At 47.6% G+C, this 22,769-nt stretch overlaps 1 protein-coding gene across 5 annotated transcripts in view; it reads left to right on the top strand.

Annotated features, from left to right (window-relative positions):
• LOC137340549 (zinc finger protein 385D-like) overlaps window positions 1–22,769 on the top strand; it is a 276,981-nt gene that overhangs the window by 239,931 nt on the left and 14,281 nt on the right. For all 5 annotated transcript variants that reach the window (XM_068003069.1, XM_068003077.1, XM_068003093.1 and 2 more), the window contains one exon: window positions 20,728–20,955. In XM_068003069.1, coding sequence (XP_067859170.1) covers window positions 20,728–20,955 — 228 coding nt within the window. The remainder of the gene's footprint in view (window positions 1–20,727; window positions 20,956–22,769) is intronic.

A 22,769-nucleotide genomic window follows, 5' to 3' on the forward strand; every position in this document is an offset into this window, starting at 1 on the left:
CCCACCGGAGTTTGCAGGTTAAGGGGGAGGGCACCTAATTCACATGGGCCAGCAGGCACACACATTGCTATGGATGTATCTCTGGCACCCATCTGCCCCATGTGTACAAAGAAATTATTAGGGGTCCTGGAGAAGGGTCACCTCACAATGTAATGCTTTGAATAGTATAAATTGTGCAGAGTATGGAAGTTTTAATTTATGAAATTTTTGTTTGTATTGTACATATAAAGTTTTTTTTATTTAAGGATAGAGAAGGGAATCTGTTAATTGTATCCATGTGATTTATATCAATTAGTGTTAATTGTATTCAAGTGGTATGTGTCAATTGGGAACTCTCGTGTATCCATTCATAAGATCTAGGGTGTGGTGTGAGTGTAATGTGGAGCTCTGTGAATAAAGGCTTGGAAGCAACTGAAGACTAGGCTCTAGTATTCTATCCTTCACCACCTGGCTGTCCAATTTAGTACATGGCAACTACCTTGTTAAAATCACGTGCTAATGGAACACTTACAATAGGCCGTGGGGGCATCCGTCTATACTTCTTACAGATGTCACAATTCTCACTAATCTCTTCTATTAGCCTCGTATACTCCTCATCAACTACACCTGCATCTTTTAACATGATTTTGACACTTTGGCAAGTAGAGTGGGCAAATTATCTGTGTAACTTTAAGAAAACTTGTTTTTTTCCTCTCTTGTCCTTATCGCCTGATGCCATTAATACTTGTCTAATATGCTGATAAGAAACATCAGGTTTTTTTTAAGGGGATACAATAATGCCCTGTCTGGGTAAACTGCAAATCAACTGATTTGCCAAAAATGATTGCCTTATCGTGTTCCATGTCTAGTTTCATTTTTGCCTTTTTCATGGAAGGTTTACCCAAAAGCATAGGTAGCTCACTATAGACTACATTCAAACTTATAATATGGCTTACTCCAGATATCTTATATGGAATTACCACTCTCTTGAGTGACCTCAAGGTGTTGTCATCTCCAAACCTAAAACATGTAGAACTTTTATATTCCTTAACCTTGCGTCAATCCTTACTACTTAATGAATCAAGATAACATTTTAACCAATCTACCCCGCATACAATTGAAGTACATGTATCTAACACCTCACAATTGAAGGAATCCGTGACGAATACATTCATCACAGGATTAAAACTCTTTGTGACCAGTATAATCTGTTCATAGTTATCATTATCTTTATCCTCTTCCTCAGAACTACTTTCTTAATGCTTCATTTCAAAATCGCTGCATCTTCGATCTGGGCAATTCGCCTCATAATTTTACTCAGAGTCACATCTAAGGCATCTACTGATTTTTCCTTGGGCATTCCTGGGATTCATTCACCTGTTATTACTATCCCAATTTTGTCTTCTGTTGATATAGCTGGATTTGCTGTACCTGCTTTTATTATCATTCTGGCTGTCTTTAATCCCTCGGTCATATCACGCCCTGCATGTTTGCTTTCAGTGACTGGTGTACAAGGACACCCAGGTCCCTTTGTACATCAACATTTCCCAATCTATCACTATTTAAATAATACTCTGCCTTTCTGTTTTTCCTTCCGAAGTGGATAACTTCACATTTATCCACATTATACTGCATCTGCCATGTTTTTGCCCACTCACTCAACTTGTCTAATTCGCCTTGAAGCCTCTTTGCATCCTCCTCACAACTCACGATCCCACCTAGTTTTGTGTCATCAGCAAACTTGGAGATATTACATTTGGTTCCCTCATCCAAATCATTGATATTTAGTGTGAATAGCTGGGGCTCAAGCACCGATCCCTGCGGTACCCCACTAGTCACTGCCTGCCACCCCGAAAAAGACCCATTTATTCCTACTCTCTGTTTCCTGTCTGTTAACCAATTTTCAATCCATGCCAGTATATTGCCACCAATCCCATGTGCTTTAATTTTGCACACTAACCTCTTATATGGGACTTTATCAAAGGCTTCTGAAAATCCAAATAAACCACATCCACTGGTTCTCCCTTATCTATTCTACCAGTTACATCCTCAAAAAACTCCAGTAGGTTTGTCAAGCATGATTTCCCTTTCATAAATCCATGTTGACTTTGTCTAATCCCGTTGATATTTTTTAAGTGTCCTGTTATCACATTCTTTATAATAGCCTCTAGCATTTTCCCTTCTACTGATGTTAGGCTAACCGGTCTGTAGTTCCCTGTTCTCTCTCCCTCCTTTTTTAAATAGTGGGGTTATGTTTGCCACCCTCCAATCTGCAGGAACTGATCCATAATCTAAGTCCACTTCTAAGCCCACAAAAAAAAATCAGAGTTTCCAACCTCCACCTTTAGGCAACCATTCTCTGCTACCGTGTACTAAACTGGATAGCCAGGTTGTGAAGGATAGAATACTACAGCCTGGTTTTCAGTTGCTTTATTCACAGAGATCCACATTACACCCACACCACACCTTGGATCAGCCCTGTTATAAATGGATACAAGAGAGTTCCCAATTGATACGCACCACCTGAATACAATTAACACGAATTGATATAAATCACATGGATACAGTTAACACCATGCAGCTGGAAAATCCGGCGTCTGGCTGCCTCTGGTGGGGGGTTGCTTAGGCCTTCCCCGTGGAGCCCCCTGCCCTTAGCCTTCTGTGTAAAGGGGCCAGGGTTTTCTACTCTTCAGTGATTCAGGCCACTTCCCTAGAAGCCTCCTCATGATATAAAGTTAATAAAGATGGTAGACTCCAAAGCTGAACAGGCGAAACCACAGGAATATTTGAGAATACTTGAGAATTGGGTAGACAAGTGCCAGCTTAAATTCAATGTAGAGAAATGCGAAGTGCTTTTACTATTACTTAAATGGAAAGAAAATAATGTGCATGAAAATGGAAGAGATCTGGTGGTTGAAGCAATCGCAACAATGCTTGGTGGCAGTGAGTAAATCAGATCAGATATTGGGATGTATTAATAGATCAATGGTGAGGTAATCCTGCCACTTTATAAATCATTGGTGCGACCGCACTTAGAATACAGATTACAGTTCGCGCCGCCACAGGACAAAAAGGATATTGCAGCTCTTGAAAGGATATAGAAAAGAGCAACCAGAATGATTGAAGCGATGGAGGGATTGGATTATGAGGAGCGATTATATAAATTGAGCATGTTCTCACTAGAAAAGAGACGTTTGAGAGGTGATATCGTTGATGTTTTTAGGATTCTAAAGGGACGAGATAATGTAAACCACGACAAACTATTTCACCTTGTCCAGAACAGTAGAACCAGATGATGTGGCCTGTGCAAGAAGGGTGGTAAATTCAGATCGGAAACAATGGTCCCAATATTAACAGGGAGGCAGGGAGGGAGCAGGGGCACCTGTCAGCAGCTAAGAAACCCGGAAATGTTGAGAAGGAGGAGGTCCTGCTGAACTTAACGGCAGGACCTCATTAGAATTTTTTTACTGTTTCCTGCCTGGCAGCTGGTCAGATTGAGAGGCTGGCCACTACTGGGTGGGAAAGCCAGTGGGAGAAGGATGCAGCCAGGGACCGGAGAGGAGGTAGGGAGGGAGAGATCGCGGTGGGGAGGGGGGGTGAGATCCCAAGGGGGTGGTGGTGCGAGATCGTGGGGAGGAGAGATCGGATCGCGGGGGGAGTGTTCGGGGAGGAGAGATCGGATCGCAGGGGGAGTGTTCGGGGGAGGAGAGATCGGATCGCGGGGGGAGTGTTCGGGGAGGAGAGATCGGATCGCAGGGGGAGTGTTCGGGGGAGGAGAGATCGGATCGCGGGGGGAGTGTTCGGGGGAGGAGAGATCGGATCGCAGGGGGAGTGTTCGGGGGAGGAGAGATCGGATCGCAGGGGGAGTGTTCGGGGAGGAGAGATCGGATCGCAGGGGGAGTGTTCGGGGGAGGAGAGATCGGATCGCAGGGGGAGTGTTCGGGGGAGGAGAGATCGGATCGCAGGGGGATTGTTCGGGGAGGAGAGATCGGATCGCAGGGGGAGTGTTCGGGGAGGAGAGATCGGATCGCAGGGGGAGTGTTCGGGGAGGAGAGATCGGATCGCAGGGGGAGTGTTCGGGGGAGGAGAGATCGGATCGCAGGGGGATTGTTCGGGGAGGAGAGATCGGACCGCAGGGGGAGTGTTCGGGGGAGGAGAGATCGGATCGCAGGGGGAGTGTTCGGGGAGGAGAGATCGGATCGCAGGGGGAGTGTTCGGGGGAGGAGAGATCGGATCGCAGGGGGATTGTTCGGGGGAGGAGAGATCGGATCGCAGGGGGAGTGTTCGGGGAGGAGAGATCGGATCGCAGGGGGAGTGTTCGGAGAGGAGAGATCGGATCGCAGGGGGAGTGTTCGGGGAGGAGAGATCGGATCGCAGGGGGAGTGTTCGGGGAGGAGAGATCGGATCGCAGGGGGAGTGTTCGGGGAGGAGAGATCGGATCGCAGGGGGAGTGTTCGGGGAGGAGAGATCGGATCGCAGGGGGAGTGTTCGGGGGAGGAGAGATCGGATCGCAGGGGGAGTGTTCGGGGAGGAGAGATCGGATCGCAGGGGGAGTGTTCGGGGAGGAGAGATCGGATCGCAGGGGGAGTGTTCGGGGAGGAGAGATCGGATCGCAGGGGGATTGTTCGGGGAGGAGAGATCGGATCGCAGGGGGAGTGTTCGGGGAGGAGAGATCGGATCGCAGGGGGAGTGTTCGGGGAGGAGAGATCGGATCGCAGGGGGAGTGTTCGGGGAGGAGAGATCGGATCGCAGGGGGAGTGTTCGGGGAGGAGAGATCGGATCGCAGGGGGAGTGTTCGGGGGAGGAGAGATCGGATCGCAGGGGGATTGTTCGGGGAGGAGAGATCGGATCGCAGGGGGAGTGTTCGGGGGAGGAGAGATCGGATCGCAGGGGGAGTGTTCGGGGGAGGAGAGATCGGATCGCAGGGGGATTGTTCGGGGAGGAGAGATCGGATCGCAGGGGGAGTGTTCGGGGGAGGAGAGATCGGATCGCAGGGGGAGTGTTTGGGGAGGAGAGATCGGATCGCAGGGGGAGTGTTCGGGGGAGGAGAGATCGGATCGCAGGGGGATTGTTCGGGGGAGGAGAGATCGGATCGCAGGGGGAGTGTTCGGGGAGGAGAGATCGGATCGCAGGGGGAGTGTTCGGAGAGGAGAGATCGGATCGCAGGGGGAGTGTTCGGGGGAGGAGAGATCGGATCGCAGGGGGAGTGTTCGGGGAGGAGAGATCGGATCGCAGGGGGAGTGTTCGGGGGAGGAGAGATCGGATCGCAGGGGGAGTGTTCGGGGAGGAGAGATCGGATCGCAGGGGGAGTGTTCGGGGAGGAGAGATCGGATCGCAGGGGGAGTGTTCGGGGGAGGAGAGATCGGATCGCAGGGGGAGTGTTCGGGGAGGAGAGATCGGATCGCAGGGGGAGTGTTCGGGGAGGAGAGATCGGATCGCAGGGGGAGTGTTCGGGGAGGAGAGATCGGATCGCAGGGGGAGTGTTCGGGGAGGAGAGATCGGATCGCAGGGGGAGTGTTCGGGGGAGGAGAGATCGGATCGCAGGGGGAGTGTTCGGGGAGGAGAGATCGGATAGCAGGGGGAGTGTTCGGGGAGGAGAGATCGGATCGCAGGGGGAGTGTTCGGGGAGGAGAGATCGGATCGCAGGGGGATTGTTCGGGGAGGAGAGATCGGATCGCAGGGGGAGTGTTCGGGGAGGAGAGATCGGATCGCAGGGGGAGTGTTCGGGGAGGAGAGATCGGATCGCAGGGGGAGTGTTCGGGGAGGAGAGATCGGATCGCAGGGGGAGTGTTCGGGGAGGAGAGATCGGATCGCAGGGGGAGTGTTCGGGGAGGAGAGATCGGATCGCAGGGGGAGTGTTCGGGGGAGGAGAGATCGGATCGCAGGGGGATTGTTCGGGGGAGGAGAGATTGCAGTGGGAGGAGAGATTGGATCCCAGGGTAGTCGAGCGATCGCGGGAGGCGCAGTAGGCCAATTGTGGGGTGGGGTGGGGGGGGGAGGCAAATCGCGGCAGGTTTGTTTGGGGGGCTGGGGGGAAGTACTCCTGCTTCTCCTGGCCCACAAGCAATGCTGGAAAAGCACTTACCTGCTGGATCTGGCAGCTCCCGCCTCCCTTTAGCTGCTGGGTATCCCGAACCCTGGGAAACCAGTAATGCAGGCATTAATTCCAAATTGCTGACAAAATGTGAGGCATAGAGCCTCATTTAAATATTACGATTACCGGCCCCCTCCAAAATGAGCTACTCGGCCGACCCCATCCCATCATGGTTAAACCCAAAGTAGGCGCGTTCGCGGTCGGTTGGGCTTGGGTTTCCCATTTATAACAATTTAACCCCCCCTCCACCCCTGCCACTATCCCACCCGTCTTGGGGGTGGGGGTTGCTTAAAATCCCCCCCAGTATTTCAGTGAGTGAGTTGTCAATCTGTGGAACAGGCTCTCTCTGGAGACAGTGAAAGCACTTCGTAGGTTCATTTAAATGCAAATTAGATAGATGTCTTTCAGAAACTAACATATTGGGAAAGTGTACATGAGTAATCTGAGACATTACGTGGTAAGTGTCGCACGCTTGGGAGGAACAGGTGACTTTGCACCTATGGTTCCCAAAGCTTTTCATCACTGAGGTTTTCCCCACCTCATATTGTCGACTAATTGATCGAGATTGATTGCTGCGATTAGTCAACAACTTCATTGTTGTTGGACCATGCGACTACCAGGATAGTCGAAGGCGAACTAGATGGACCTTGGTCTTTTTTGTCCAGCAATTTCTATGTTCCTATGCCCCCCCACCCCCACAATGGGGCCCGCTTCAGGATGCCGATACGCCTTGGGGGGAGTTTTAACCCCCTCCAAGAACAGGTAGGTTGGGGTCAGGTGGGAAGTTAAAATAATAAAATTTTGCAGCACGACTGCGACCTGGGTCCAACGCACCCACATCCGGGTTTAACGGAGTTGCGTTCGGCTGCATTCGAGTAACCTACTCACCACAGGCGGGCCGATAATCATTGCAGGTGGGCGGGTACTTATGGGAGCTATGTAGCTGATTATTGTATGTTAGTGAGGTGATTTTAAATTAAATTTAACAGGCATTAGAATTTAACGCCACCAGCACAGGTTTCCTGGGGCTTGGGAAACTCGCCAGTGAAACAGAGGTGAGATTGAACGGCACTTCATGGGATTCTTTAAATTTTTGATTGCCTGATGTGAATAAAAGCTCAGTGCTTATAGCTGGTGTCTCAGTTCCCTCTGGATCAAGGTGGAGGCGCCATGGATGTATCCGAGAGGACATCGGACGAGGAAGACAATCACCATCCACGGCAGCGACGTTGTGCTGTGTTGGGATCTGCAGGTACACAAGAGAGAGGTGCACAACACAGATTTGGAGAACAGCAGAGAGAAGAGCAGAATGCAGACAGCCGAGAGGGGAGCAACAGAAGGGCCGAGGTCGCAGAAGGCACTCCCCATGTGAGAGGGTCTACAAACAGAGGCTGAGCTTCCTGCACCTCTCTGAGGAGCAGTGCCCACGCAGGCTCAGATTGAGTCGGTAGATGGTCACAGACATCTGCGGCTACCTTGAAAAAGAGCTGCTCCCTGCTGGACCGGGTGACCGTGCATTGCCCATTGCTGTAAAAGTCAACACTGCTCTCAATTTCATTGCCTCTGGCTCCTTCCAGTTCATCACCGGAGACATCTCCAGGGTCTCTCAGTTGGCTGCACATAAATGTATAAGGCAGATGATGGATGGGTTGTTTGCCAGGACATCTACGTGAACTTCTCCCATGACGATAGTAGCCAGAATGAGCAGGCAGTCGGTTTCGCCTCTATGGCTGGCTTCCCACAGGTGCAGGGTACAATCGATTACTCACAGGTGGCAATCCGAGGACCACCACATGAACCAGGAGTTTTCATCAACCGAAAGAGATTTCACTCCATCAATGCACAGCTGGTGTGCAACGACAAGATGAGGTTCATGCAGGTGTGCGTCAGATTCCCTGGCAGCTGTCATGATGCCTTTATACAGCGTTAGTCCAATATTCCAGTCCTCTTCCTACCAGGAGACAGATTTAATAGCTGGCTCGTTGGAGACAAGGGATACTCCCTTCAAACTTGGCTCATCACATCCATAAGGAACCCCACCAATAAGCAAGAGCGATACAACCAGAACCACATGACCACCAGGTGTGTCATTGAGCAAGCCATTGGCATGTTGAAAATGCGCTGAGATGCCTGAATAGGTCTGGAAGCTCCTTTCAGTCCTCGCCAGTGAGGGTGTCGAGAATCATAGTGGTGTGCTGCGTCCTGCACAACATTGCGCTGCAGAGAGGATTAGAGGTGGAGGATGGCCAAGCCGCTCGTCGATCGTCACCTGATGACAAGAACAATGAAGAACAGGAGGAGGAGGACAAGAATGAAGAGGAGGACGATGAGCAATATGAAGATCGGGCACCCATCGCCAGACCAGCTGCCTGGGATACCAGGGATGCCCTCATATCTCAAAGATTCACTTAGTCAGAGTGGGAAAAAGAAACATTGAAATACTGCGGCCCACTCCCACCACCACCACCACCGACTCCACTTTGCACAAAACAGTCCTTCAACCAAGCATACACCCATTGCATATCCGCCCAATGGGTCCCGTTATGTATTGACATGAAGCAAATGAAAGGGCGAGTTCGCACTTGGGACACAATAATGGGCAAGATGTTGAAGTGGTGCAAATCAATAAATTTTATGTGCCGATATAAAAAAAGAAAATTTCACAACATAACGTTTCTTCAAACACCCGTGTACACGCCCTTGGTGAACTACAATTGCTTGAACTTACGCCTCCTACCGTTTCTACATGGTGCATCCCCTGTGGTTTCAGCAGAGGGAGAGGCAGGCTGCTCAGATCCCTGCCCTGACTGCTGAGATGCTTTCGGCCTACGACCTCTGGGTTTTGGAGCCCGTGGGGGCCCCAACAAAGACTGCTCCACCTGCTCCTGTACAGGGGCAGACTCGGCCATCGGAAGGGTACGGTAGCATAGTGGTTATGTTACTGAACTAGTAATCTGGAGTCATGAGTTCAAATCCCGCCACAGCAGCTGGGGAATTTAAATTCAATTAATTAAATTAAAAAATCTGGAATTAAAATACAAGTATCAGTAATGGTAGCCACAAAACTATCGGATTGTCACAAAAACCCATCTGGTTCGTTAATGTCCTTTAGGGAAGGAAACTGGCTGTCCTTACCCGGTCTGGCCTATATGTGACTTCAGACCCACAGCAATGTGGTTGATTCTTAATTGCCCTCTGAAATGGACTAGCAAGCCACTCAGTTGTAAAATCACTCTTTAAAAAAACAAGTCATAAGAATAAAACCGGACAGACCGCCCGGCACCGGACATGACAAAGGCAAACCAAGCCGAGTCGACCCTGCAAGGTCCTCCTCACTAACATCTGGGGACTTGTACCAAAATTGGGAGAGCTGTCCCACAGACTAGTCAAGCAACAGCCTGACATAGCCATACTCACAGAATCATACCTTTCAGCCAACATCCCAGACTCTTCAATCACCATCCTTGGTTATGTCCTGTCCCACCGGCAGGACAGACCGACCAGAGGTGGTGGGACTGGCCGAGTCCTGAAGGACATAGTTGCCAGACTGGGCCTGTGGCAGGTGGTGAACGAACCAACACGAGTGAAAAATTGACTTGACCTCATCCTCACCAATCTACCTGTCGCAAATGCATCTGTCCATGAGAGTATTGGGAGGAGTGACCACCGCACAGTCCTCGTGGAGACTGAAGGCCTCTCTTCGCACTGAGGACACCATCCAACGTGTTGTGTGGCAGTACCGCCATGCTAAATGGGAGAGATTCAGAACAGATCTAGCAGCTCAAAACATCCCCATCCTCAACGATGGCGGAGTCCAGCACGTGAGTGCAAAAGGCAAGGCTGAAGCGTCTGCAACCCATCTTCAGCCAGAAGTGCCGAGTGGATGATCCATCTCGGCCTCCTCCCGATATCACCACCATCACAGAAGCCAGTCTTCAGCCAATTCGAATCACTCCACATGATATCAAGAAACGGCTGAGTGCACTGGATACAGCAAAGGCCATGAACCCCAACAACATCCCGGCTGCAGTGCTGAAGACCTGTGCTCCAGAACTAGCTGCGTCTCCAGCCAAACTGTTCCAGTACAGCTACAACACTGGTGTCTACCCAACAATGTGGAAAATTGCCCAGGTATGTCCTGTCCACAAAAAGCAGGACAAATCCAAGCCGGCCAATTACCGCCCCATCAGTCTACTCTCAATCATCAGCAAAGTGATGGAAGGTGTCGTCGACAGTGCTATCAAGCGGCACTTACTCACCAATAACCTGCTCACCGATGCTCAGTTTGAGTTCCGCCAGGACCACTCTGCTCCAGACATCATTACAGCCTTGGTCCAAACATGGACAAAAGAGCTGAATTCCAGAGGTGAGATGAGAGTGACTGCCCTTGACATCAAGGCAGCATTTGACCGAGTGTGGCACCAAGGAGCCCGAGTAAAATTGAAGTCAATGGGAGTCAGGGGGAAAACTCTCCAGTGGCTGGAGTCATACCTAGCACAAAGGAAGATGGTAGTGGTTGTTGGAGGCCAATCATCTCAACCCCAGGACATTGCTGCAAGAGTTCCTCAGGGCAGTGTCCTAGGCCCAACCATCTTCAGCTGCTTCATCAATGACCTTCCCTCCATCATAAGGTCAGAAATGGGGATGTTCGCTGAAGATTGCACAGTGTTCAGTTCCATTCGCAACCCCTCAAATAATGAAGCAGTCCGAGCCCGCATGCAGCATGATCTGGAGAACATCCAGGCTTGGGCTGATAAGTGGCAAGTAACATTCGCGCCAGACAAGTGCCAGGCAATGACCATCTCCAACAAGAGAGAGTCTAACAACCTCCCCTTGACATTCAACAGCATTACCATCGCTGAATCCCCCATCATCAACATCCTGGGGTCACCATTGACCAGAAACTTAACTGGACCAGCCATATAAATACTGTGGCTACGAGAGCAGGTCAGAGGCTGGGTATTCTGTGGCGAGTGACTCACTTCCTGACTCCCCAAAGCCTTTCCACCATCTACAAGGCCCAAGTCAGGAGTGTGATGGAATACTCTCCACTTGCTTGGATGAGTGCAGCTCCAACAACACTCAAGAAGCTTGACACCATCCAGGACAAAGCAGCCCGCTTGATTGGCACCCCATCCACCACCCTAAACATTCACTCCCTTCACCACCGGCGCACTGTGGCTGCAGTGTGTACCATCCACAGGATGCACTGCATCAACTTGCCAAGGCTTCTTCGACAGCACCTCCCAAACCCACGACCTCTACCACCTAGAAGGACAAGAGCAGCTGGTACATGGGAACAACACCACCTGCACATTCCCCTCCAAGTCACACACCATCCCGACTTGGAAATATATCTTCGTTCCTTCATCGTCGTTGGATCAAAATCCTGGAACTCCCTTCCTAACAGCACTGTGGGAGAACCTTCACCACACGGACTGCAGCGGTTCAAGAAGGCAGCTCACCACCACCTTCTCAAGGGCAATTAGGGATGGGCAATAAATGCCGGCCTCGCCAGCGACGCCCACATCCCATGTAAAGAAAGACGAAGCAGCATGTCGGGTACTGGTTGAGGGGGAGGGAACGGGTGAGATGTGGGAGCGCTTTGAGTGGAGCCCCCACTTCCACGTCCCCTTCCACCATCATCCTTCTCATGGGTCGGCACCACATCACTCCCACTCTGCTGGAGAGCAGCTTGGTGAAGATCAGTGCCACATTGTTCGGCCACTGATAAGGTATCAGTCATCCTGTTTGAGGCGGCAGACATGCTAGCTTCCAATGTACGCACGGTCGTGGTCATGGCCTGCATAGATTCATTTGAAGGCTATGCTTGAAGCTCTATGGAGACGGCCACTCTCTCCACGCAGACATTCTCGCAATCACCTGCGACACTAATCCACTAATGTTGGAGGTGGACTCCACCATCCTCTCCGCTATTGTGGAGAGTGTGCATTAACATTTGCCAGTACCTCGCAAAGGTGCAGCTGTAATTCATTCATTCTCCTTCTCAACGATTGCCCCAAGGGTTCAGCATCTGTGTCCAGCTGACCAGAGCTTGGAGAGGAGTGCGCCCCCCCGACACGGACTCTCCACAGCTGCATCTGCCACTAGCGTCTGCTCATTCTCACTTGTGAGTTGTGAATCACCAGGTGAAAACTTAACTAACTGTGTAATGAGCCAGGATTAATTAATAATGTCCTAGTTAAGGATCCCCTTGGAATGAGTGACCATAACATGGTTACATTCCATATCCAATTAGAGGGTGAGAAGGTTGGTTCTCAAACAAGCGTACTGAGCTTGAATAAAGGAGACTATGATGGTATGAGAGCGGAATTGATTAAAGTGGACTGGGAAAATAGATTAAAGGGTAAGACGGTACATGAGCAGTGGTGTTCATTCAAGGAGTTATTTTACAACTTTCAAAAAATATATATTCCACTGAGGAAAAAAGGGTGTAAAAGAAATGACAGCCATCCGTGGCTAAGTAAAGAAATTAAGGATAGTATCCGACTAAAAACAAGGACATATAAGGTAGCCAAACTTAGTGGGAGGATAGAAGATTGGGAAGTCTTCAAAAGACAGCAAAAAGTAACTAAAGGATTGATTAAGAAAGGAAAGATAGATTATGAAAATAAATTAGCAAAAAATATAAAAACAGATAGCAAGAGTTTCTACAGTTATATAGAAAGAAAAAGGGTGGCTAAGGCAAACGTAGGTCCCTTAGAGGATGAGACCGGGAAATTAATGGTGGGAAACATGGAGATGGCAAAAATGCTGAACAGATATTTTGTTTCAGTCTTTACGGTAGAGGACACTAAGAATATCCCAACACTGGACAAACAAGGGGCTCTGGGGGGGAGGAGCTAAATACGATTAAAATCACTAAGGAATTGGTACTCAGTAAATTAATGGGACTCAAGGCGGATATATCCCCTGGACCTGATGGCTTACATCCTAGGGTCTTGAGGGAAGTGGCAGTAGGGATTGTGGATACTTTAGTAATAATTTTCCAAAATTCTCTGGACTCGGCAAAGGTCCCGGCAGATTGGAAAACTGCTAATGTAACACCCTTATTTAAAAAGGGTAGTAGGCAGAAGGCTGGAAATTATAGACCAGTTAGCCTAACATCTGTGGTGGGTAAAATTTTGGAGTCTATTATTAAGGAGACAGTAGTGGAACATTTGGATAAACATAATTTAATAGGACAAAGTCAGCATGGCTTTATGAAGGGGAAGTCATGTCTGACAAATTTGCTTGAGTTCTTTGAGGACATAACGTACAGGGTGGATAAAGGGGAACCAGTGGACGTAGTGTATTTAGACTTCCAGAAGGCATTCGACAAGGTGCCACATAAAAGATTATTGCTCAAGATAAAGAATCACTGGATTGGGGGTAATATTCTGACATGGGTGGAGGATTGGTTATCTAACAGGAAGCAGAGAGTTGGGATAAATGGTTCATTCTCGGACTGGCAACCAGTAGCCAGTGGTGTTCCGCAGGGGTCGGTGCTGGGTTCCCAACTCTTTACAATCTATATTAACGATTTGGAGGAGGGGACCGAGTGTAACATATCAAAGTTTGCAGATGATACAAAGATGGGAGGGAAAGTAGAGAGTGAGGAGGACATAAAAAACCTACAAGGGGATATAGGCAGGCTGGGTGAGTGGGCGGAGATTTGGCAGATGCAATACAATATTGGAAAATGTGAGGTTATGCAATTTGGCAGGAAAAATCAGAGAGCAAGTTATTATCTTAATGGCGAGAAACTGGAAAGTACTGCAGTACAAAGGGATCTGGGGGTCCTAGTGCAAGAAAATCAAAAAGTTTGTATGCAGGTGCAGCAGCTGATCAAGAAGGCCAACGGAATGTTGGCTTTTATTGCTAGGGGATAGAATATCAAAACAGGGAGGTATTGCTGCAGTTATATAAGGTATTGGTGAGACCGCACCTGGAATACTGCATACAGTTTTGGTCTCCATACTTAAGAAAAGACATACTTGCTCTCGAGGCAGTACAAAGAAGGTTCACGCGGTTAATCCCGGGGATGAGGGGGTGGACATATGAGGAGAGGTTGAGTGGATTAGGACTCTACTCATTGGAGTTCAGAAGAATGAGAGGCGATCTTATTGAAACATATAAGATTGTGAAGGGGCTTGATCGGGTGGATGCGGTAAGGATGTTCCCAAGGATGGGTGAAACTAGAACTAGGGGGCATAATCTTAGAATAAGGGGCTGCTCTTTCAAAACTGAGATGAGGAGAAACTTCTTCACTCAGAGGGTAGTAGGTCTGTGGAATTTGCTGCCCCAGGAAGCTGTGGAAGCTACATCATTAAATAAATTTAAAACAGAAATAGACAGTTTCCTAGAAGTAAAGGGAATTAGGGGTTACGGGGAGCGGGCAGGAAATTGGACATGAATTTAAATTTGAGGTTAGGATCAGATCAGCCATGATCTTATTGAATGGCAGAGCAGGCTCGAGGGGCCGATTGGCCTACTCCTGCTCCTATTTCTTATGTTCTTATGACCCAGTGCTAGTGCGAGTATTTGCGCTGGTGCATGGCCGTATGTCCTGTGACATTGCACCCTCAGAAGGAATGAGATCCTCTGAGGAATCGTTGTCTAGCATCTCCACAGAATCTTGTACGTGTGAAGACCCTGGGAGACAAATGAAAGCGATATGAATTAATCCTGGCAAACTAACAATCTTGCCAATCACTATACTCAGGCTTCTCATAATTCAGTCATTGATGAAATAAATTCAGCAAGTGTGTGAAAGATGTTTTAAATTCTATCACCAGGTATCTGCGAGTTCCCAGTCTCTCCATCTCAGATTGAGAGGGATGCAGATGTGCCACTTATCTCCTCCTCTGCATCAGTGAGCTGTACAATTTGTGGAGGGTCACCTCCATTCCTCTCCCTCTCCCTTGCATTTTGCACTCTTTTCTCCTACAAGGGGTGAAAGAACAGACCTGTGAGTGACTGAAGGTCATGTATTCATCTGATGGATGCAGTGCATTGGGTGAGGGTGACTATCAGTGGATGGACAAATGGGGAGGTGAGGAAGTTCATCGAAAGTGAAGGATGGGTACTGCTGAATTTTCAGTGGGTGTGATGAGTGATGTAATGGAGTAGGCTTGGCAAGACAGAGTGAGGAGTGGGTGTTGTGCACCACAGGATGTGAGTGAATGAACAACAGTACTCACTTTTCCTGACCTGGTTCGGTCATTCTGCACTGCATCCAAGAATGGGCCACAATGCTTGTACTGCTCACCTCCAGCCACGCCTTCTTAGTAACAGAAACAGGTTTCTTCCTCCCATTGTTCGGGAAAATTATATCCCTCCTGCTCCTCACTGCACCCAGCAGTACTTCAAGGGAAGCATCATTGAATCTGGGTACTGGCCTTGCTCTTAGTGAATCCATGGTTAAATTCCTCACGGCACCTCCAAATTCCATTTTTGCATTGGCTCTTTAAATAGTGGACTTTAAATTGTGTCATGTGGGTACGCAGTACACCCGCTGCGCATCTTGGAGACGTGAAACCCGGAAGAAAAAATTTAATCGTTCAATGAGTTGAAATCGCAGAATCCGATCCGCTAACTTCATTCCGGTTTTCGCGCCTGAAAATCTCCCCCCTCGGGGCCCTCACCTCTCGGCAAACTGGCCTCCAGTTGAATGCCAGGTCCTGAATGAGCCAGGGAAGTGGGAACTCCAGTGTCTGGAGTCCCCGCCCCCATTTCTGCCCCTGATGTCATTGGCCTTGTAAGGGGCAGGTGGTGGTCAGGCAACTTCCAAGGCTGCCTGGAAAATCCCAGAAGCAGTGGCAACGCAGCAGAACCAGATCTCTGGCATTTTCGAGTGGTTTCGCTGGACCACCGCCTAAGGAAGTATTAAAGGTGAATAAAAATGAGTCTGAGCATTCTGGAGTTTTACGAATTTGTATCGAAGTAGAACTCATGTAATCATTTTTGTTTTAACAAATGACAATGGCGAAATACATCTTTTTAAATAGGAACTAGCAAATTTTCTGTGGTGCTAATCATAGTGAGTTGAACAAGAGAGAGTCTAACCACCTCCCCTTGACATTCAACGGCATTACCATCGCCGAATTCCCCACCATCAATATCCTGGGGGTCACCATTGACCAGAAACTTAACTGGACCAGCCATATAAATACTGTGGCTGCAAGAGCAGATGAGAGGCTGGGTATTCTGTGGTGAGTGACTCACCTCCTGACTCCCCAAAGCCTTTTTACCATCTACAAGGCACAAGTCAGGAGTGTGATGGAATACTCTCCACTTGCCTGGATGAGTGCAGCTCCAACAACACTCAAGAAGCTCGACACCATCCAGGACAAAGCAGCCCGCTTGATTGGCACCCCTTCCACCACCCTAAACATTCACTCCCTTTACCACCGGCGCACTGTGGCTGCAGTGTGTACCATCCACAGGATGCACTGCAGCAACTCGCCAAGGCTTCTTTGACAGCATCTCCCAAACCCGCGACCTCTACCACCTAGAAGGACAAGGGCAGCAGGCACATGGGAACAACACCACCTGCACGTTCCCCTCCAAGTCACACAGCATCCCGACTTGGAAATATATCGCCGTTCCTTCGTCGTCACTGGGTCAAAATCCTACCTAACAGCACTGTGGGAGAACCTTCACCACTCGGAGTGCAGCAGTTCAAGAAGGCAGCTCAGCACCACCTTCTCAAGGGCAAATAGGGATGGGCAATAAATGCTGGCCTTGCCAGCGACGCCCACATCCCATGAACGAATAAAAAAAAGAATGCTATGCTCTTGCAAGTGTGTATTTTGGGGTGTGGGAATGGTACACATTTGACTGTTGAAAGGATTTGAAAAGAAGGTTGTAACAGTTGTGCTCAGAGACAGTGAAGTGTTTTGATTGGTTGCTGGAAAATAATTACCTGCTGCCATCCATTGTTGAAAAATTACCACTATAATATTTATTTTACCCAGTGCAGGTAAACAAAAATATTTGATGTGATTTCACCTTTTCTTTTTAATTGGTAGCTTTTGCTGACTGTTGATTGTTAATTGACAGTTTTGACTTTGTGATTGGTGGGTTTTGTTGCTGCTGGCTTCATGTTGATTGGAACATTCTGCCCCTATTCAGTTATGGTCCACACTGACATCACCCCTCCAACCAGTCTTCATTTTCTGCCCTTCAGCCACTTTCTTATCCATACTCAAGTTTTGCCTGGAATTTCCACAGCTTTGGGCTTAATTAGTAATCTTTCATGCGAAACTTTTATCAAATAATTTTTGGAGGTCTGAGTACACACCATCGTAGGGTTTACCACAGTCAACATAGCTTGCCACCTCTCAAAGAAATGAAGGAGGCTGGGCAGCATACCTGCGATTTTCTAAAATGCACTGCTGGCAAGCAAGGTACCCCAGCATGGGTACCCCCATAGTATTTGCAACCTTAATGTAATATTGCTGTAAATCTCCCCTAATACATGATTGCATGATTGTGGTGCTGCCTCTCTGGAGTGTTTACTTAGCTCGTTGTTTGTCTAAACATTGTCAGAGACTCAAAATGCTTTATCGAGTTGTCAAGAAAAAACATCTGTAACTGTTTTTAAACCTTTTCCTGAAATGAATTCTATTTTCCAAACCAACCCTAAACATGTGTTTAATGGTGTTAAGATTTATTCTCTTCTGACATCATAAAGGTTTTACTGTATTAAGTTCACGAACAACAGTGGGCTGTTATAGTCATAAGAAACGCCAATTCAGTTTTGTTTCAAAGCTGAGGATAAAAAATTCCACTGTTTTTATAAGCTCTATGATCTCAGGAGAACATTTGATATTGACCAAAGGGAGCCACAGCATGAAAGGGGATTATAACGTGATCAGTCTTCAAGTGCTGAGATAGGAAAAGAGGTTGGAGGCTAGTGTTGGATCCAACATTTGGCTCTAGGAGCCAAACAGAATTGGCCCCATATCAGTGAAATACAGTTCTTCCTCCCCAGACCATAATAAAAATTGTATGACATTTTTTTTCCTTGCCAGTGAGAGAAGCGTTGTGATTACCAATGGGAAGGATGAACTTTGTATAATGTCACTTTATTTGAGGTCTTAGTTCTATTTGTTTCCGCAAAAAGAGACATAAAATAAAGACATTCTGGGGACAAACAGTAAATCTGATTGACACTAAAAGAGCCAAAGCCGATATTTGTTTGGCACAGGCCATGATTCAGCTCACCTGTCACGTACGATAAATGGAACGCAGGGTTTCCAATCTAGGTTGCTGAAGTGATTCACAATTTCAAACATAACCTTCTCTCACCTACATTTAATAAAGCACGTACCAACTCAGAAGATCTAAGCAGTCATGCTCATGAGTGTTAATAATGGTCTTTAATTTCTTCACAAACACCTCGGCCTAGGAATTCAATGGTCTGCGCCTATTTTTCAGGCACTAAATGAGCACCTAAGCCTCCAATATGACGTTCAGGAAGTACACACTCATTACGAGCTGGAAGTGTGCTGTCCGCCATATTGGTATAGGGAAGAAAAGGCTTCCAGGGCCCATGCGTGAAACAGGAGCTAGGCCCTTTGTATATGCCAATATGGGGCCTCGTGCTTATTTGAGGCTCCCTGTGCAAAACTGGGTTTCTGATCGCAGCTGGCGTCATGCGGCCTAACCTGCAGACCACCACCTAAAAGGTAAGTTTTTTAAAAATACATACCCGAATGCGGAGCCGGGAGGTGCAGGTGTGCTCCTCCCAGGTCCACTGCAATCCCACAAACTGTTGCCGGCCCTCAGTCGCTCTCCTCCAGATCGCCTTCTTTCCCAATCGCCATCCTCCAGATCGCCTTCTTTCCCAATCGCCATCCTCCTGATCGCCTTCTCTTCCCCTTTAATCACTTACCTGAGGCCGATACCAGCGAGGCAGCAGACCAAAATTCCAAGCCTCTTCCCTGGCGAGCTGCCTGGGCCCGCCCAGCGGGTGTCAACAGCTCGCCAGTCTCAGTTAAATGAGGCCGGAGGCAAGCCGGTTTGGATGGATTTCTATGCCCTCAACCTTTATTGGTGGCTTGCAGTAATGCTTGTAAAGGTTTTTGCAGCTGTGTCGATTGCAGATTTAGTTTAAACTAGGTCAGTTAGGATTTTGGAATCACTAGGCTCCTAAAACTTTCTTCTGGGTAAACGTCTGACCTGGATAGGTTTGAATATGAATTTAAAAAGTGAGAGATGAAAGATTTAGATGATCCTGTTGTACTCTTGATATCAAAAGGACTAAATGGAGCTTTGGGATTGATTTTGACTCCTGGGTGGGAATATGGCAAAGCGAGTAGCCAGGCCAACCAGAAGCTCGGCAAATTTCACCGGCCAGGCCTCATTAACATGTGTTTGCCGACTTCCCGACCAAAACGGCCGGGAAGTCAATGGGAAGTGGTTGCCTGGCCATTAAATTTGGGCTGCAGGAAGCCGCTGCCGAGGATCATGGGGAACAGTCCCTGGTACAAGGTAAGGGCTCCAGGAGGAGAATCCTGGTCAGGGGAAGGGAGAAAGCCCAGGGCAGGGGAGGCCCAGGGCCGCTTTGTGGTACCCAGAGGACACTCCTCCTGCTCCTGGCCCACAAGGAATCCTGTTAAAAGAAAATTTAAAAACTCACCTTACTGGACCTCTTCTGGCCCTGGCTGCTGTCTATGACAGGTTTTGTCTGGGGAAGCCGTCACTGATCCCTCGCTCAGGCCGCAGATTGAAATGGCAGATTGGGCTCCAATGACATCATCAATACCTGATCTGTATATTTAAAGAGGACCCTTCTGGCTTGGGGCAGATGTCATTGCTGCTTGCAATTTAAAACTGCAGTCGACCAGATCGGGGCAGGAAAGGAGTGGATAAGTCCCCAGCTCCATTTTAACTACCCTCCCGCCTAGTTTCTGCCAGGCGAAGGGAGTTATAAATTGGGGCCACAGTCTCCTCTGAGAAGTGCAAGTATGTTGTCCTTGGTCTTTAAACTCTGGGAGGTTGAGGATTACTGTGAACTCTTCTCTTTCTGCTTGCTCTCCCTGCAGCTGCTGCTTTGTGAGCTCCTTCCTTCTGATCTTCCTCCTGCTCTTCCATTAGCCACAGTGGAAAACCCACAAGCACCTATGATAGAAATAGTGCATTTCCAGAAGCCCTTTAACAGTTGAGAACATTGTACAGGCACTACAACTTCTATCTAATATAAGCGAAAAGTCTCCTAAAAATGTCCAGCATTTTACCTGAGAGCAGCTGAGGATCCCTTTAAATACTGATGAAAATGAGACCGTTCTGACTTGTACTGCCCAAGGTTTGTGGAATTCATGCGAGAAATTCAATGATAATTGTTGCAGAACAAACCCAGTGGTCTGTAGAGGCCATTGACTTCAAATTGCATACATGGGGGATAGTATCAGAGATCTATCTTTAACAAAACCTTCACAGAATTATCAATTATTCACAAATCAAATATTGAAAAGTGGTACTGAAAAAGTGAAGAAAATAGATGGTGTTGAACATCTGATAGATTAGACTTTTGATTGGAATGCAGTTAAAATACTTTTTTCCGGCTAAATTTGCTGAAACCAGCCTTGCAACAGAAATAGTTTATATTTGGGTTCCTTTTCACGATTTTTTTTGTTTTACTCTAGACAGCACTCAAGGGACAGCAACAATATCAAAAGTGACAACATTGGCAGCAGCAAGTGATAGTGTAACAACAGAATCCATTTCCGGGACAGAGAAACCCTTTACATCCAGTAGCTGCAACACATCTCTTCCCAAAGAGACAGAAGAAGAAAAAGCAAAACGGCTGCTTTATTGCTCCCTCTGCAAGGTGGCTGTCAACTCTGCCTCACAATTGGAAGCACACAACAGTGGTGAGACATGGAAATCTGTTCTTCTAGCATCTGATCCCACAATTACCAGTCTTTAAACAAACCAAACTTACTCAACTACAGTCCATCCATAAGGAACACAGCTTCTTTAGTTTGCTGTTAAGGGATTGTGGCAAAACAGTGAGAGAGCATTTGCACAACAAAATAACGTGGTATTAAATACGTATTAAATAGGTCTTCGATAAGGTACCGCATTGTAGATTCGTGGCTAAGGTCAGAGCATATGGAGTCAGGGGACAGGTGGCAGAATGGATAGCAAGTTGGCTACAAAACAGAAAACAGAGAGTGGGAGTTAAGGGTAGCTGCTCACACTGGCAAAAGGTGGGAAGTGATGTTGCACAGGGATCAGTGCTGGGACCATTGTTGTTCACAACTTACATTAACGATTTGGATTTGGGAATCGGAAGTACAATTTCAAAATTTACGGACGACAGCAAATTGGGGGGTGTAGTTAATACAAAGGAAGAATGCGTCAAAATGCAAGAGGACATTAATAAACTTGCAGAATGGGCGTGTAGTTGGAAAATGAATTTCAATATAGATAAGTGTCAGGTGTCACATTTTGGTAGGAAGAATAAGGAGGTCACATTTTGCTTTAATAATAGGAATCTGAATGGGATGGAGGAGCAAAGGGATTTTAACACAAATCACTAAAAGTAGTGACGCAGGTTAATAAGGCCATAAAAAAGGCAAATCAAACACTGGGATTGATTTCCAGAGGGATAAAATTGAAAAGCAGAGAAGTTATGTTGAACTTGTATAGAAACTTGATTAGGCCACACTTGGAGTACTGTGCACAGTTCTGGTCTCCATATTATAGAAAGGATAAAGAGGCACTGGAGAGGATGCAAAAAAGATTCACAAGAATGATACCAGAACTGAGAGGATTTCCTTATCAAGAAAGGCTGAACAGGCTGGGGGTCTTCTCTCTAGAAAAGAGAAGGCGGAGGGGTGACCTGATAGATGTCTTTAAGATAAGGGAATTCAGGAGAAACTTCTTTATCCAAATAGTGGTAAGAATGTGGAATGCACTACCATAAGGAATAGTTGAGGTGACTAACATAGATGCATTTAAGGGGAAGCTAGGTAAGCACGTGAGGGAGAAAGGAATAGAAGAGTATGCTGATAGGGTGATCAAGTAGGGAGGGTGGAGGCTCGTGTGGAGCATACATGCCGGCATAGACCTGTTGGGCCGAGTGGCCTGTTTCTGTGCTGTAGTTTCAATGTAATGTGATGTAACTCGATGCATATAACAATCGGTGGCTGGAGATATGCAACAAAGAACTAAAACACGATCATAGGTTTCTGATTACATCATAGGGTTAATTATAACTTTTGCCTGTGGTGGAAATCGTGTGAGTAGTGGATCGGCTGTCCTTTATACACCCTGCCCGATTTTCCTTAGGAAAAACAGGAAGCGGATGTAACAGGCAGCCAATCAACTACCACCCGTTTTGCGCCACTGCCGAAATCAACCCATATAAATGAACTCAGCGATGTTTTTTTCTCCCTCTCTTCTGAAGTCAGTGACTCATGCTGTGAATGGCTCCAGGACCAAAAGTGGCCTTTAGGTCACTCTTCACGTGTGAGCCAAGAAAGTGAGTGTCAGCAAGCTTTCTGACTGAGAGCCTGGGACACTCAAGCAGCACAGATTAGAGATCTAATCTGGAACCTTCAGGTCTTCGTGGCTCAGTATCACACCACCCGGTACAATTACCCACTGAAGCATCAGGCGAACCCCTGCTAAGATGCTTTACACAATCACCTGAAACCCCAACGCTGTGTTACAGCCATGT

The sequence above is a fragment of the Heptranchias perlo genome, chromosome 2 (assembly GCF_035084215.1).
Source record: "Heptranchias perlo isolate sHepPer1 chromosome 2, sHepPer1.hap1, whole genome shotgun sequence".
In the NCBI taxonomy this organism is placed as follows: Eukaryota; Metazoa; Chordata; class Chondrichthyes; order Hexanchiformes; family Hexanchidae; genus Heptranchias; species Heptranchias perlo.